The sequence below is a fragment of the Cibotium barometz genome, chromosome 43, assembly GCF_041138505.1.
Source record: "Cibotium barometz isolate CiBa-2024 chromosome 43, ASM4113850v1, whole genome shotgun sequence".
Classification (NCBI taxonomy): domain Eukaryota; kingdom Viridiplantae; phylum Streptophyta; class Polypodiopsida; order Cyatheales; family Cibotiaceae; genus Cibotium; species Cibotium barometz.
Genome location: NC_141088.1, coordinates 18,768,118 through 18,784,127, shown reverse-complemented (window position 1 = coordinate 18,784,127; position 16,010 = coordinate 18,768,118). Strand labels below are relative to the sequence as shown.

The window sequence follows — 16,010 nt, the reverse complement described above, 5'->3', positions numbered from 1 at the left end:
GGACAGTGGTAGCACACATAGTTTTGTGAACCACAAATCATTGGCAAATCTCAAGTTGTAGGCTAGATGCATTAACAATGAAGAGAAAAGTTGAAGTCGCAAATGGGGATAATATGGATTGCATAGTGATTTGTAGAAATGTGGAATTGATGCTCTCATAGGATTATACTTGCAAAGATGAATTGTTGGTTCTAGATATGGGGCCGATTGATATGATTTTGGGGTGTGATTGGCTACCAACCAATTGTATGCCAAAGAAACCAAGACTTGCACATTCATGGCAAAAGAGGTGGAATACCTTGGTCACATTGTGTTGATGGCATAAAGGTGGAGCCCAAAAAGGTGGAATGTGTAAAGAATTGCCCTACTCCCACCAATCTTACTCAAGTGAGGGGCGTTTTAGGCTTCTCATCATTCTATCGACGAATCATTGAGAAGTATGCACATATAGTAGCTGCTTTGATGGATAAGTTGAAGAACGAGAGGCATTCTTTTTAGATGTAATAGCACAAAATAATTTTGATGAGTTAAAAAGGATGCTTACTTTGGCACCTATTTTGGTATGCCCGAATTTTTCCAAGCCTTTCACTATTAGAGAGGATGCATGTGGAAGAGGTATTGGTGCCGTGTTGTATCAAGAACATAGAGTACATGCATATGAAAGCTGAAAACTTGATGACAAGGAGATGGAAATGAAATATATGACCAAGAGATGATTGCTATTTTGCATGCAATCAAGAAATGGCATCACTATCTTTATGGAAGCAAGTTTTATGTGCAAAGAAGTAGCTCTCAACAAGATCTTTGCTTTCTAGGAAAGCCCGTCTCTTGTGAATCTGTGGTCTCAACACGTCCATGACACACATTAGCAACCATAAACAAAATGGTTAGCATAGTTGCGAACAACTTGTTACCTTTTTCGGTGAAAGTTTTTTGGAAAGGAGCAGTTTGATCAATAAGGCCAATCTCACCATATTATTTCCTTTTAAGTGATTTGCTAACTACACAACATTCATGTGGGAGGAATTCTCACTAGGATTGATAACATCATCAGAAAATGGACCTTGTGTGACAAATTTATCAACACTTTGGATGAGGTCCAGTTTAGTCCCAAGGGGACCTAAGGGCTTGTCAGAAAGAGGGTTAGTAATGGTGCATGTTTGGGAAATGTTTCTTTTTGGAATCCAAATAAATGGATTTCCCACATAATAAACTTGAGCAAAAAGCAACACCTTTGGGATCCACACTTATCAGGTGCTTACCTTCTTTGGTTGGTGAGTTGTAATTAGAGTCTCTTTACTTGAATCACATTTCCTTTTGGCCAAGTTAGGTTTTTTTCGGTTGGCAAGTGTATTGCTACTACCAAGGTTTGGTAGTTCTTGTTAAGACGTGGAGCCAATTCTCATCTTCTCTAGGCTCAAGAAGATATTTAGCATCAAAGTTCAGTCCCACAGATGACACATCATCAGAATGGGATTTTTTCAAAAAGATAAACACTTTTAGCTTCCTCTTTTTCACTTTTGTTAGTGTTGGCAAAGTCTTTATCCTCTACATGATGCTTTGTTAACTGGGTGGTGGTAACTCTAATTTTTGAGATTGACCTTCCAGGTTTTTGGTGCAAGTAAACATGGTCAATTTCCCAGTCATGGATCATTCTAAGTTGTCTGCAATGAACTACAACTGGCCACTGAAAGCATGGAATGATAACATCGGTGTAGAAGCACCATCCATGGACAAAGAGGAGGGCAACCTTGCCATGAAAGCTTTTTGTAGTCTTGATAAGTATGAGTTAATTGTGATTAGTAATGCACATTGGCCTATATACCATGGCCCCCTTTTCACACACACTTATTAATGTCCACCCTCCTTGGCCTTTGGTCCATAAGCCTATGTCCCACACTTACTCTTGGCCCCTTGGCCTATTCAACTTATGGTTGGCCCTTACTAATATGTACACTTTGTGTCCACACTCATGTGTCCACCACTTCATTATGAACCATCCCCACCCGAATATGTTTGGTCCTTGAAACATGCACATAGTAAAACCATAGTATGAATGGTTTGCATAAGCATCAATATGAACGACTTCATACTTCTTTGCATAAGCATCAATATGAACGACTTCATACTTCTTTGCCAAAGTTGTCCAAGAGAGCATGATTTGAGCCTTTGAGACCTCCTGGAAACTTCATGTAATGCTCCCCAACTCATTCATTAGGAAAAATGTGGACTCATTTTTGGGCCCTCTAAGAAATGCCAAGTCATCATTCTATTACAAAAAGGGGGATCGTGGATAACTCTATCCATAGTACCTTAAAACTATATCATGTAACATATCATTGGATGCAAGTGAATGGGTGTATGCGAGAACAAGCCCTTAGCAAGAGGATGTAAAAGAGAGTCTGTAAAAGAGTGGGTAGCAGTGAAAAGGTGAGAGGTATCTACTGGGAGAGAATAAAGGGTAGCATGAGAAGATCTAGGATATGTGGAGATATTCTGGTGGGAAAAGCAAAAGAGGTGGAGTGAATCTAGGATGAGGTGTCCCCCTTATTGCTTCCTGGTCTTCCTCAAATGCGACCCTTAGATCCTCTTCTAGCTGTTGGTGAGGGAGTAGGGCTTTCTCTTGCTCTCTTCTTCTATGCGCCTCCTCATCAATCTAGCATTGTTGCTCTTCCAGCATGGGATTTAATATTCACGTGATCACAAGTTTTTTCTTGTTAATAACACATGTGAACATGTTAATAACATGTTTACATGATTACACGTTCACAAAATAGCAGGTTGCTGGTTACCTGGCAACCGGCCAAAATCTCATCGGGATTCAAAAAAAACCCAATGGGCCCGCCGGGTATAATTAAAACCCGACGGGAACCGTCGGGGCCATCAGAATTCCTGCCGGGCAACATATTTCTATATATATGAAGCCCGCGGGGCCCCTTGGGGATTTATTACTTGACAGCTGTTTACACACAGGTAATGTCTTATCTGCATGTGGGTAGTGTGGGTGTGTGAGTACTCGTGCGGGCAGCCGCCCACAGTCTCACAGTGCGCGGCTAGATGTGGGTGGTCCACCACACGAGAGATGCGTGTGTGTGTGTAAGGCCATTCTTCGGAATGGTGCTTATCATGGGGCACATGGTCGGTAACGCGGCCGAGTTGTGTCCTATGGTAAGTATGGCACGTTGTAATGGTACTGGTCGGTAATACGACAAGCATAGTATCATTATGACGATGTCACCTTCCCTTCCCTTTATCAAATGCAGGCATATGGTCGGTAACGTGGCTAATTTATGTCCGTATCCAATTCCTATTCCCATAGATTCGGGCGGCATCTTGTTGGTAACGCAGCAAAATGGTGTCGTTCGCTCATTAGGGGAAGGTTGAGGTCTATGGGGGCCCTTTAAGCTGCCATATTATGTTTTTAAGTACTTTTGCTTAAGGACTCTAAGCATACTTTGACTAGGCCTAACAAGGGGATCTTTATGCATTCATTATTTGCATTTCTATTTTTTCAAATATATATTTGCTTGAGCTAAAATGGGGGTAACTTTTTGGTTTCCCCAAATTCAAAATGGCTGGAAAGCCTTCCCTCCTCTCTTCCCTCCACGTCTCTCTCTACATTCTCTCTCTAAGACGCCCTCGTTTCTCTACCACTCTCTCTCTTCCCCTTTCTCACATTTGGGTGTGCCATGGCTCTGCATCTCTGATTAGTAAGCTTCCATAACCTCTGAACTTCCAAATGCAGATATCTCACACTCTCTCATCCTCCATGCCTCATCTTTTTATCATTTTCTGCTCTCTCTCTCTCTCTCTCTCTCTCATGTCTTTCCCCCATTGAAGTGCAGAAAATCCCTCTGTCAACCTCCATAGCTTCAAAGCTTACCATTTTCCATTCTTGCATTGTTTACCATACATATCCCCTACTTCTGTCTGCAATCTACATCTCTCTCTCTCTCTCTCTCTCTCTCTACTGCATTATGCTGCAAAACCTCAATCTACCATTTTCTATGCCTCTTGCCATCTTCCTTGTCCTTTCTCCTATTACCTAATCAGAAGATCTATGACCTTCTAATATTTTTTACAGCAAAACTTCATTGCACTCTCCTCAGAATACCCTATCCTCACTCTTGCATTGTGTTCTACTAGAAGGTCTTTTCAGCATTGCCTAACCCTAAAGAAAATGCCACTTGAAGATATATCTAACAGAGCCCCAAAGTTCAGGTTACATGTAGATTTGGCTGCTGAGTATGCTACAATCCGCAGCACAAAATCAAGTGGTGTGACCGATGTGCCATTGGGTACTCTTCGATCACAAGGGCGAAAATGTATTGACCTCTGGACGAATGGATTCATATACCCTATTGACCCGCTCACCAATGCTCCACCTCATTTTGTTAATATCACTACATTTCTTAGTTATGTAGGTGATGGAGCTAATGGTCTATTTGGCTACTGTAGGAGGCTTTCTTTTGTTGCAGCTCAGGAATCGCATTCAAGACTGCATTTCCGAGGCTTATGGCTTGAGTTGCAGAAGCAACACAAGAAGGACATTGATAGGCTTGAAGAAGTGGTGAACAACTTGAAAACTCAGAATCAGGAGCTCCAGCAGAACAACTTTTTGCTTAAGCAGGCCTTTGATAATGAACGGGACAAGGTGAATGCAGCCAAACAGGATGCACGAAACAAGCAACGACATCTTGCAAGCCTGAAGAAGCTTCCAGTAGGCTTTCGACAACGGAAAAGAAAGCGTCAGTCCCTAGAAACCTTGGCAATCCTAAGTGGAGCAAGAAAACGACGTGTACGAGCAACAAGGTAACTTCTATTCTTGCCATTGTTTTGCAGGCCTTTCTGTTTTGTGAAACATATTGATGTTATTTTGTATTTATGTTCCATGTAGAGATATTGCTGGGGATATGATGGGATATGAAGGTGGTGCTGAGGAATGTAGAGCAGGCATATTGAAACATGTTGTTAAGTTATCAGACATATATAAGCTGCTAGAAGATCCCACATGCAAAATATCTAAGCAAATCCGAAACAGAATTTCTGGAGAGCTGCAAAATATGGTAAGCCCCATACAGATTATGGATGCATGTGATAGTGCTGGTGTCAGTAGGAAGGGATATGAAGCCATCTACAGGGTGTTTACACTAGGTCATCGTGCAAAAGGTTTTCTTCGACCCATGCTACCAACTCCATACAGTGTAACCATGGCAAGAAAAAGTGCAAACTCAGAAATTGCGACCATGTTAGGTGGCTACCGTCATGTGGAGGATGCTCTGCCTGTATGTACTACAAAGGTATTTGAATACAACAAGTACAACAATGTCTTTATTGATTTAAGGACCCTTCAAAGAGCTATGATTTCTTATTATGGTCTAAGCATTGAGGAGTGCCAAGGTCAGGCTGTGTTTGTGTTAAAGCTTGATGAGTGTCAAATTGTAAAAGGACGAAAATTAGAAAGAGTCAGCCTAACACTTATGAACAGGGCTATGAAAGGAAATCTGGAACAGGATGATAATCTTCTTGACTGTAGTGCACAAGCCTCAAATTCCAACAAGGGAAGTCAATCTCAGGGAAAAGATTACTATGGAGTGCAATCAGAAAAGAATATATGGTGGTTGGCAGCATTTGAGCTTCCACAGGAGACAAATGATACATTGCGATGGTACCTTACCCGAACAGGCATCCCAAATGTCATATCATTGCAATCAAAAGGAGAAACTTTGCATGTGGAAGATGCAGGAACATTTACAGTTGAGTGGCACATGGCAGGTGATTTAAAGACATTGAAGTGTATGCTGGGATGCAAGCTAGGAGCAAATACTTTTTTTCCATGTATTTATTGCTGCCATTCAAAATCAGAGTATATTGATCGCGGCAAAGCTTCAGGCAAGGTTGCAGCCACCAAGACTACCAAATCTCATGCAAAGGGCAAGAAAAATGTACAACCAACTTCAATGAGTGCAACGCAAAACAAAGATCCAAAGAAACCTATGCAATGGGTTAATGGCATCATGAATTGTAATACCAATTGTCCGCCTAATCGTGATCAAGAAGATATCTCATGGAGCCCTATATTAGAGATTCCACTTTCCCGTGTTCATATTTGCACGCTTCATGCTAGGTTACGCATAATGGACAAATTACTGAAGTTACATATCAATTATGCATGGAATATGGAGCCTGAACATCTTCGCAACGAATGCATCAGTAAGCTGGAAGATGTCCTTTCAAGTGTGGGGCTTCATGGTGGTGCTGTAAAGCTGACTAAGGATACTAAAAAGTCAGGACCGGGTCAGGATAATCCAAACAAAATATGCATGGGTGGGTCCAAAGCAAGACACCTTCTCTCAAATTACGAGGGGTACAATAGTCACACAAAATATGAATTATGGAAGGCCATTTGTGAATGCACCACTTATCGTGGGAATAATGCAGAGCTTGGTCTCAAGCGGGCAAGGCTGTGGGAGTCACTTGACAAAATGATTCAATTGCTAGAAAAGGCTCCACTTGTTGCCCAGGAGATTGCAAACTTGAAGACTGCAATACATACATTTACTCAGCAAATGGTTGATGCATGGGGAGAAACACATATCACCCACTATATGGTATTTACCTTTCTATCTATTTACTGATATTAATCGCCAAATAGTAAAATTCTGATATGATCTTTGTTGCAGCACATTATATTTGCCCACGCACAGTTTTTTCTCGACGAATATGGTCCAATGGCAATTTGGAGCACCCAAGGAATGGAGCGCTCTCATTATCAAGCTAAGGCAGCATACTTTAAGAACACGCGACATGGTGGAGGTGGTAAGGAAAAAAGTAATGCCTTGCATGAGATGTTTAATTGGTTTTATCGCAGTTTGGGAGGTCGACGCCGACAGAAACCAAAAGGGCAGGTGTCATTACTACGAAGGGTTGTAAAAAATGTCAATCTGCAACGAGCAATTGCATGGCGAGCATCAAGTGCCGTGCATGGGATGCGTGAGTGGTTCGCTGCGCGGAGGCGTATGGGTCGAAAATGGGTTCCATATTAGAAAATTGTAACCTTTTTTAAGTTAGAGCTTTTTTTATTAATGTCGAGATTTTTTTTATTAATAAGTTATTTTTCAAAAACTATATAAACCTGTGAAAGTGAGTTTTAAAATTACATTTTCACGTTCATTCAGTCGTGTAAGTCAATGGATGGCTAGAACTAAGCACACTGCGCGCAAAACTGAGAACCCAAACGTACCGTCTGGTGCACACAACTTAATACACGCAGTAGCCGCGGCACAGGCATTTCAACAAGTGCAAAAACGTATCAAAAAGAAGCATACAAGCATGGACAGAGAGGTAGAGACCAGACAGGAAGATGTACAGCCGGATGTGTTCTCAGGACTGGACAATATTGAGGATGTCTCCAAGCAGCCTGGAGACACCGGCTCATTTAGAGCCACGCGTACACCATTCCCCCGACCTCTCTCAGAGGCTAAGCAGCAGGAGCGTGTGCTGGAAGAGCAACAACGCCAGATTGATGAGGAGGAGCATAGAAGAAGAGAGCAACAGCAAGCCCTATTCCCTCAGCAGCTACAAGAGGAGCTAAGGGTCGCATTTGAGGAAGACCAGGAAGCACTTCTGTGTATTGAGCAAGAGCAGTTTCAACAGGCTGCTGACTTCTATGAAGCAGAGGAAATAAGCCATCGTGAAGAGCAGGATAGGCTCTTAGCACAAACACTACATGAGGAACTTGAGAGGCGTCAGCCCCCGTCTCCACCTAAAAAACAAAGAATAAAGATTCGTGTCAAGAGAAAGAAGGAACGTGCAAACAGGCAGCAAGAGGTGGAGATGGAAGATGAGGATCGACGACAAGTAGAGGAGCAAAGGGAGAGGGAAAGACTGGAGCAGGAGGAGCAAAGGGAGAGGGAAAGACTGGAGCAGGAGGTGCAAAGGGAGAGGGAAAGACGGGAACAAAGAATTCAAGAAGCACGCAGATTAAAACAAGAACAAGAAAAGAAGAAGGCAGAAGCAAGTAAGAGAAGACTAAATCTAGATCCAGCCGAGCAAGAAAGACGAAAAAAATTTAGAAATGATAGACAACCATGGGAAGATAGGTCGCATCCACCACCACCCCCCGTAGCCAACAAGAAGAGAAGATGGAAACCAGGGACCGTGGCTCTGCGAGAAATCAGAAAGTACCAAAAGAGCACAGACCCCATCATGGCGAAGGCCCCCTTTGCAAGAGTTGTAAAAGAAGTCATCGACAAGTACAGTGACAGGGTCACTCGGGTACAGAGTACGGCACTGGAGGCCCTCCAAGAGGCGTCAGAAACAATTTTGGTCTCTCTGTTTCAAGATTCGGTGCTGTGCCATGCTCACGCCAAAAGGGTGACCCTAAAGCCTGTTGACATGGCACTTGCACTACGTTTACGTCAGGATAAAGCGCTCCATAAGGAAGGCTTTATAGGATAGGATTAATCTTTTAGGCGGCGGCCTTTGTGCCTTTTGTAATCTCGACATTGTAATACATTTTTTTGAATCTACAAGATATTGTCAATGACTCGTTAACCAACGTATTCATTTGTTTCAACTGTTATAAAAGCAGACATTTCATTTCTTGTACTGTTGTTTGAATGAGAGAAACTGTTGATCATGTATTAAGAGCCTTAGTTAAACAGGAACAAAATTTATATTACTGATAAGGTGATTGTGAAACATTATCTTGTTTTACGTGGCATTGTTGTTGGCACTGAACAGAGGATCCTTACATAGTGCAGAAACAAAATTATATTGAATTTATTTTCGGTCCGAAAAAAAGGCTTAAAGCTCAATAAGGCCTTAGAAAAGCTCAGGGACAAAAAAAAAGTTATTTGGTGCTCAAAATCACCTGGTGAAGTCTGGCATTAGATAGAACATTTTTTATAAAAGCAACAGTTTTCTTTTTTTTTATGGTTCTAGGCAGAGTAATCATCAAAATAAAGTGCACACAATGCATTTTTTTGTGAAAAAATGATCAAAAAATGGGCTGTGCGCTACGGCGCGAATTTAAGCCTGCCCTGCATTTTGAAAGGCTGAAATTCGCGCCGTAGCGCACAGCCATTTTTTTTTAATTTTTTGACTCTATCCAAGAGTATGTGCACTTTTTTGATGAAAAATATGCTTACAAATATCAAAAAACATAAAAAATTTTGATTTTTTAAAAATTGTTCAGATTTTGTACTGCCAGATTTCGGCTGGATGTTAAGTGACATTCAAAGAACAAATATTTGATCATTATCAATGAAATTTCTTACACATTCACATGCCTGCCAAAAGTTTAGAGGGCACAGTGCTGACACATCAAATAAACAAGAGAAATGGTTCAGACTTCTTAGAAACATTACAATTAAAAAAGTATACATTTTGTATTGATTTCGTAGAAAGAAAATTACAAGTTCCTGAGAAGATTTCTGAGAGCTTCTTTAGCTTCGTCACTCTGTGTGGTTTTCTCACCTAGGCTATTAGCTATAATAATAGGATTGGTTACACCTTTGGAGATTGAAGTGGCACAGTGGCTTAGCACGTGGCCGGTGTAGTTGCCTGCAAATGTGTACATGGCTGCCTCCCTGCTAATAAGTATACATTTGTTTGCATTATTTGCTAGCCCATCTTCGGTGAGAACCCCACTTAGAGCTTTACACTTGATGAGCTCTGCTTGTGCCTCCTCAGAGTACTCTAAATGGATTACTCGAATAAATGATGGAGAGAGGCTAGGAAGGTAATGAATCAGGGAGGTGTCTCGTCCATCGGATTGCACACGAACTCCACCTCCACGTGCAGCAAACTTGTCAAAAATATAAGCTTTCTACAAGAGAAAAAAATCAGGTGTTAGTAATAACTCACTTATAAATATGAAGGCACAACTTTGATTTAAACCCACCTCAATGTCATCATCACATTGGCTAATGCGTGGGTTGCATATGTCTATACTGCTTCCACGCTGCTCAACTGATGTATCTACATGCAAGCGCTTATGTGGTTGAAATGCTTCTTGAGGGACACTTTCATACTCTGCTGCTACATTTTCTATAGCAACAAGAGCATTGGAAACAGTTGCCTCAATTGTACGTTCTGTATCATAACCTTGGAATGCTAGCGCTTTGGTAAGATCATGGTCATCAAAATCAATCTGTACACCTGCAGGCTGTTGCTCAAGTGTGTCTTCTTTGCAGAAACCAGACCCAATTGCTAATATGCTTAAGGCCTCATCCTCCCTTAACCCCAAGGATTTACAAATGTCATCAAGGAAAAGAAATTCCTTGTTATCCATGATGATGGGATTCAAAGTGGTTACATCCAACTCAGGGATCTCTTCCACAATTTCATCCCCTTCGAGGTCACGATGAGGCTCTTCATCCTCAGTTGACCCTTGTTGGAGAAGCACCAAGGCCATGGACGCTTCAGCTTCTTCTGAGAAAACCTCTTCCACCTCGCCTTTGGATTCCTTCACAAGAGCTACTTCCTTTTTCACTGCCTTTCCCTTCTTTTTTTCTGTATCCCTGGCTTCTTGCAAAAACAGTGCTAACGTCATATCCCATGAAAGGAAGGTGGTGCCTACATTACCAACCTGCAATTCATAAACGGTGTCATCATCTTCGACCCTATAATTGCTAGATGTAAGCCCTTTCAAAAATCGGTTGAGCCTGAATCGGAACGACTTGTCACCATGGTACAGATGCCTGATTAAGTCCACTGGAACCCATTTAGTGGTGGATTCAGGCAATTGCACGACATATTGTGCCACTACATCATTCATGTACTGGACCTGCTCTTGAAAAGCCTCTGCATGAAGGTCTATAGTTTTTTGCATATCGATCACCCCCTCAAAAATGGCGATGTTCTCACCTGCACCTGCTGAGAGCCCAATTTTCTCAAGTTTTGCGCGTAGCGAGTTAGAGCTTGAAGCCATGGCGGGATATTGAAGGGAAATAGAAACTGCAAGATCTTAAGAATGAAATGAGCTTTATAGAGCAAAACCTATTCTTATAAAGCATTCCACTATAAAGTTTAATAAATTTATAGAACATACTTAAAAATTTTAAATTTAACAATATTAAAATCCAAGTTGCAGTGAAATACAGAGGACATTGGGACTATGGTGCAATCAATAATTTTGTATTCAGAAGTACACCGCTACAAATTATCGCCCAAAATCACTCAAAATGTTACCTAAGTCTGCAACTTAACAGTCTTTCAAGCTAAGGGCCCTAGGGGGCTCCAATGACACACAGAGTGTATGTTTCTCTGACCTTTGACGCATGGGTCGATTAGAAACAACAAACTTGAATTGGTTCCTTACATTAAAGGACATGACAATACGATCTCTCAACTGAGCAAAATTCCAATCATCATTAACTACCACTGTATGCTCCTCTCCTGGGTGAACTTCAATATGAAGTTCTACCTCCTCCCTAGCATAGAGATCAGAGTCCAAAGCCTCCCATTCACCATGCGAGCATTTCCACCTTCTAATAGGGTACACCATAGTTAGATTTTGCTTGCCTATCTGATACCTGCATCTTACCATTGACATTACCGCTGAGCACTTTATTACATCGCCCTTATGTTCTGCCACCTTGGTGGTCCAGTCGCCTTTTAGAAATGTATCTAGAGCTTCAAAGGCCCCATCTTTGCTTATCCACATTGTTGGGGTGCGATGGAACTTGCCTGCTTTGAAAATAGCAATAAACACATGTAAAGGCATGAAAAGAGATACACTTATCCTGTGGGATCCATATGCAGCCTTTAGGCTTGACTGAATGTCATGGAAAATCCTGCGCTGAAAGCTCTCCATTGTAGTGGGGTCTGGAATGGGCCATTCCGGGCTATTTAGTGCAGGAGGAGAAATTGGCTCAAGTGCTCCAAACCTTCCCCTCTGTGGCACAACATATGTTGCAGCAATGAAAAATACTCCTCTATTTGCAAGTTCGGAACTTGTTTCCCCAGCATACATAAGCCTACCTAGATCAACATGACATGCTTCGAAGGTCCCTGTAAAACATTCTAGAGGCTGCCATTCCACACATGTTGAAGGAAAAACATCTGCATACAATAGAATACATTGGAGTTCTTGATATTCACATAGTCTTCATGCAAGCATTTCTCCAAAGCAAAGAAACATTAAACAAGGACTGAAACTTACAGTTAGTTGGGAACCGTGGTGAGTTCTCATCTTCAAGATGTATTTGGCTTGAGGTGTAAACATGTTGCACCTTTGCAAGCCGCTTTCCATCCTTGTTGCAAACTTTGAATTCTAAGATCCTTCCTTTCCAGTGATGGCTTGTGGAAGCCATGTGCCTTCGAGGAACCTTGTGTGCACCCCTCAAACTGGGCTGCATTGTTATCCACATGAACCGCTTAAAAACGGTAGGAATCCAATAACCTTCATCATCCTGTACTGTGGAAATAGCCATGGACTCGATAGTGGATGATGGCCTGCGTACACACTGAAGAGCCATAGATGGCCCAAATGAAAAGAAAGTGAATGTTAAGAATATGGCAAAAAAGCAAATACCTGCTCAGAGACAGAGAGAGAGAGAGCTAGCTAAAGCTTCAAAGAAGTTTGCTGCAAATCCATACACACACACACAATACACACACACACACACACATGCACACACACAGAGAAAGCTAAACCTTCAAAAGAAAGCAAATGAGAGATTGCATTAGGTGCCTGCATGCAGAGAGAGAGAGAGAGAGAGAGAGAGTCTGATAACAGAGCTTCCTCTAGAGAGAGAGAGAAGGGCTGATAACAGAGCTTCCTCTGAGTAGCTGGTAGCAAAGAGCTTTCCTCAAAAGAAAGCTAATGAGAGATTGCATTAGGTGCCTGCTTGCACACAGAGAGAGAGAGACCTAGAGATAGAGTCTGATAACAGAGCTTCCTCTAGAGAGAGAAAGAGGCTGATAACAGAGCTTTCTCTGAGTAGGTGGTAGCAAAGAGCTTTCCTCAAGTTGGGGATGAAGATAGGGCTGCAAGTGAGGGTGTAGTGAGTGGTAGATGGGGAAAGTGGGTTAGTCTAAAAGGGAGGAGAGAGAAACACGCCCCTACTTTTGGAGGGAAGAGGGAAGTGAGGGGGGGTAACTTTTTGAAACTTTTCCTTTAAAAAAATATTTAAAAAAAAGATATTGAAGATTTTCTTTGCTGGCAGATCTGAAAAAGGCAAGATTCCACCTTTGACCACAAGATTTAGGGTCTTAATCAACCCAACGTTTTTGTACACATGTATTTTTCCTATTGGCCTTCACACTAATCATCTCCTTAATCTCATGGCAGCTTAAAGGGCCCCCATAGACCTCAACCTTCCCCTAATGAGTGCATATGCTCTGATTGCATATTGTGGCATTTGACCGGTAATGCGGTCAAAAAATGTCGTAAATTTGTTTGGTTTACCGGTAATGTGGCCTGTGTTGTTTTTATTGCGTGTGATACATGCGATACTTGGTTGGTAACGCGGCTTGAGTATCACATGGATCATAGTTTAAATCATATTGTCTACAAGTCTCATTTCATGAAATAGTAAAATCAAAGTAACAAAGTAATAACCGAAATAACACTAAAAAATAGATGATATTCTCTCTCTATCATTCTCTCTCTCTCTCTCTCTCTCTCTCTCTCTCCTACCTCTATCTTTACTTGGGTGATTATGGCTAAACGTCCATGCAAAGATGACAATGTAAACAAAACAATTCTACACACTATTTTAGTCTATCTTGGAGAATTTACGAAATCATTCAAAATGTCTTCTACTATTCACTCTCTCTCTCTATATCTATCTCTCTCTCTATTTTCCTTCTCTTATCTCTGTCTTGACTAGGTGATTATGGTTAGATTTCCATGTATAGATCACAATGAATATAAAACAATCATATACATTGTTTTGCATTATCTTTAAGAATTTATAAAACCATTTAAAATCTCATCTTTAAAAATTTTAAAAATTATTTAAAATGCCATAAAGGGATTATAAACATTGTTTTGCACTGTCTTTAAGAATTTATGAAACCATTTAGGAAACTATCTTTAAACATTGCTGAAATTATTCAAAATGCCATCTAATAAAATCTCTCTTTCCATCTATTTCTCTCCTCCTTCCACTGTCTTGACTTAGGTGATTTTGGCTAGACAGTGAATATAAAACAATTTTAATCTCTCTCTCTCTCTCTCTCTCTCTCTCTCTCTCTCTCTCTCTCGCTCGCTCTATCTCTCCCTCGATTCACGTGATTATGGCTAGAAAGATATGTATATATGACAATGAATATTTAGCTTGACTATTCACAGTACCTTTCCTCTCTATCTGTGTCTTGATACTCTCTCTCTCTCTCTCATATATTTCTCTTGATCTACTTGATTGGTGGTAGAAGTTCAGTGAATGTGCAACAATGGATGCTTCTTTTGTTTGATCAATGATAATTAATGTGACACACTTGTTACGGTTGTTTTACCTGTTTTAGTGTAAAGCGTAAATGGATAACATGTTGATGTATTGCTTAATGTTGTTTTCAATACTATTGTTTGATATTCTGTTTTTGTTCTTTATCTTAAGATATTTTCTAGATTTGCGACGATGGCCACCATGCTCTCCATCGAAGAGCGAAAGATCATCCTACGAGCCATTCGCTACAGAGGCAGTTATCATAGTGTCACAATTATCAGAAGAAGCTGTCAGAAAGACTAATGAGTCAGATATCCTCATGAGAGACCTCGTCGTGCAGATCTGGGAAAATGCACAGCGTCGTCTCATATGCGAAGGCAACGCTGAATTGTGTGAAAGATGGAAGTTAGTCGACTTTGACTACCAGCACAGGATACGCACTATCTTGGGGAGTATGCGTTCGGCATATGAGGATCTCAGAGATGCCGCACCACCCTATGCCGACTTACGCCGTTACAACTGTGGGACGCAACATGGAATGAGCAGAAGGTGAAGAGCAAACGTATGAGAGTTCTTTCAGCAGACACACTTCCGAAAAGAGTGCGATCGCCCAGCTACACCGTCCGGACAACCAGATGTGACACGGACGGGCGCAATCATGCGTACCATTTTCAACGAGCGATGTACACACCTTATCGGCGTTTCGCACGAGGCCTTGATTGAGGGGCAAACAACAGGGTGAGGAGCTTTTGGCACAGTGAAGGAGGATAAGGTCCAGGGCATCTCATTTCTTCCAGAGCACATTACTTTTTGCGAAAAGCTTTACAAGGGAGAAGGCAGCTCAAGATTTGTGAGCTTTCAGGCAGAGCAGGGCATGCAGGTTCTACACCCATCCATCGTGCAATGCATAGCCTTCACCAAGGAATTGCCGTGGATCACTATTTTTTCGTTATATTTGCTGGGTGACACGCTCTTGAAGGTTTCTTTCAGATACAGTGAATTTACCAAAGCGATGTACCGCTTGGATCAGGGATGGAAAAAGCCCCCGCCTGCTGACATACAATTAAGCCAGGTGCACCTCGCTCAGATAAAGGAGGTGGCTTTGAATATGCCTCACATTATGCATGCCCTGGTGGATGGCCTAGCAGCCGCACACATGGCTAGCATCATTCACACTGACCTACATCCCTTCAATTGCTACATCCCTTCAATGTTGTGCTAGATTTTACAAAGGATTTAAAAGCACGCATTGGTATCATTGACTGGGGCCTTCTGCTGAGAGCGCCCAAAAAGCGAGTATCGCTCAATTTTGTATTCGAAGCCAGTAAAAATCCAAAAAGGTGGCAGAGGCTCAAGCTTATGCCGACAGGGAGCGAAACAAGCGACCATGGATAGTTCTAGAGATTTTTGATCCTCTCTTGGAAGATGTATACACTCCTGCGAGCGATGTTTTCACCTTGGGATATTTATTAGAGGTGTTATATGACTTTTGGAGGAAAGTGTAGGAGTTGTGGTGGATGGGCGGCAGTACTCACGACAAAGCCACCATGGATTTTCTCTTTCACTCTTTCAGTCTGAGTGCTCTCCCAATCATAAACTGCCATCCATGTA

The 16,010-nt window shown here is 41.7% G+C and overlaps 3 protein-coding genes across 3 annotated transcripts; 1 reads left to right on the top strand and 2 right to left on the bottom strand.

Annotated features, from left to right (window-relative positions):
• The first annotated feature begins 3,965 nt into the window (after positions 1-3,965).
• LOC147613640 (uncharacterized) lies at positions 3,966-7,071 on the top strand. Its single transcript, XM_086781291.1, has 3 exons — positions 3,966-4,812; positions 4,898-5,668; positions 7,068-7,071. Exons 1-3 carry the CDS (start codon positions 4,181-4,183, stop codon positions 7,069-7,071), a joined length of 1,407 nt encoding a protein of 468 aa, XP_086637417.1. The 5' UTR covers positions 3,966-4,180.
• Positions 7,072-9,408: 2,337 nt separating this feature from the next.
• On the bottom strand, positions 9,409-11,034 carry LOC147613639 (uncharacterized). The gene is made up of 2 exons (XM_086781198.1): positions 9,908-11,034; positions 9,409-9,832 (listed from the first exon to the last, which is right to left on the bottom strand). Exons 1-2 carry the CDS (start codon positions 10,934-10,936, stop codon positions 9,416-9,418), a joined length of 1,446 nt encoding a protein of 481 aa, XP_086637324.1. The 5' UTR covers positions 10,937-11,034; the 3' UTR covers positions 9,409-9,415.
• Positions 11,035-11,163: 129 nt separating this feature from the next.
• On the bottom strand, positions 11,164-12,607 carry LOC147613638 (uncharacterized). Its single transcript, XM_086781197.1, has 2 exons — positions 12,170-12,607; positions 11,164-12,069 (listed from the first exon to the last, which is right to left on the bottom strand). The coding sequence occupies exons 1-2, from the start codon at positions 12,483-12,485 to the stop codon at positions 11,210-11,212; spliced, it is 1,176 nt and encodes a 391-aa protein (XP_086637323.1). The 5' UTR covers positions 12,486-12,607; the 3' UTR covers positions 11,164-11,209.
• Positions 12,608-16,010: the final 3,403 nt, after the last annotated feature.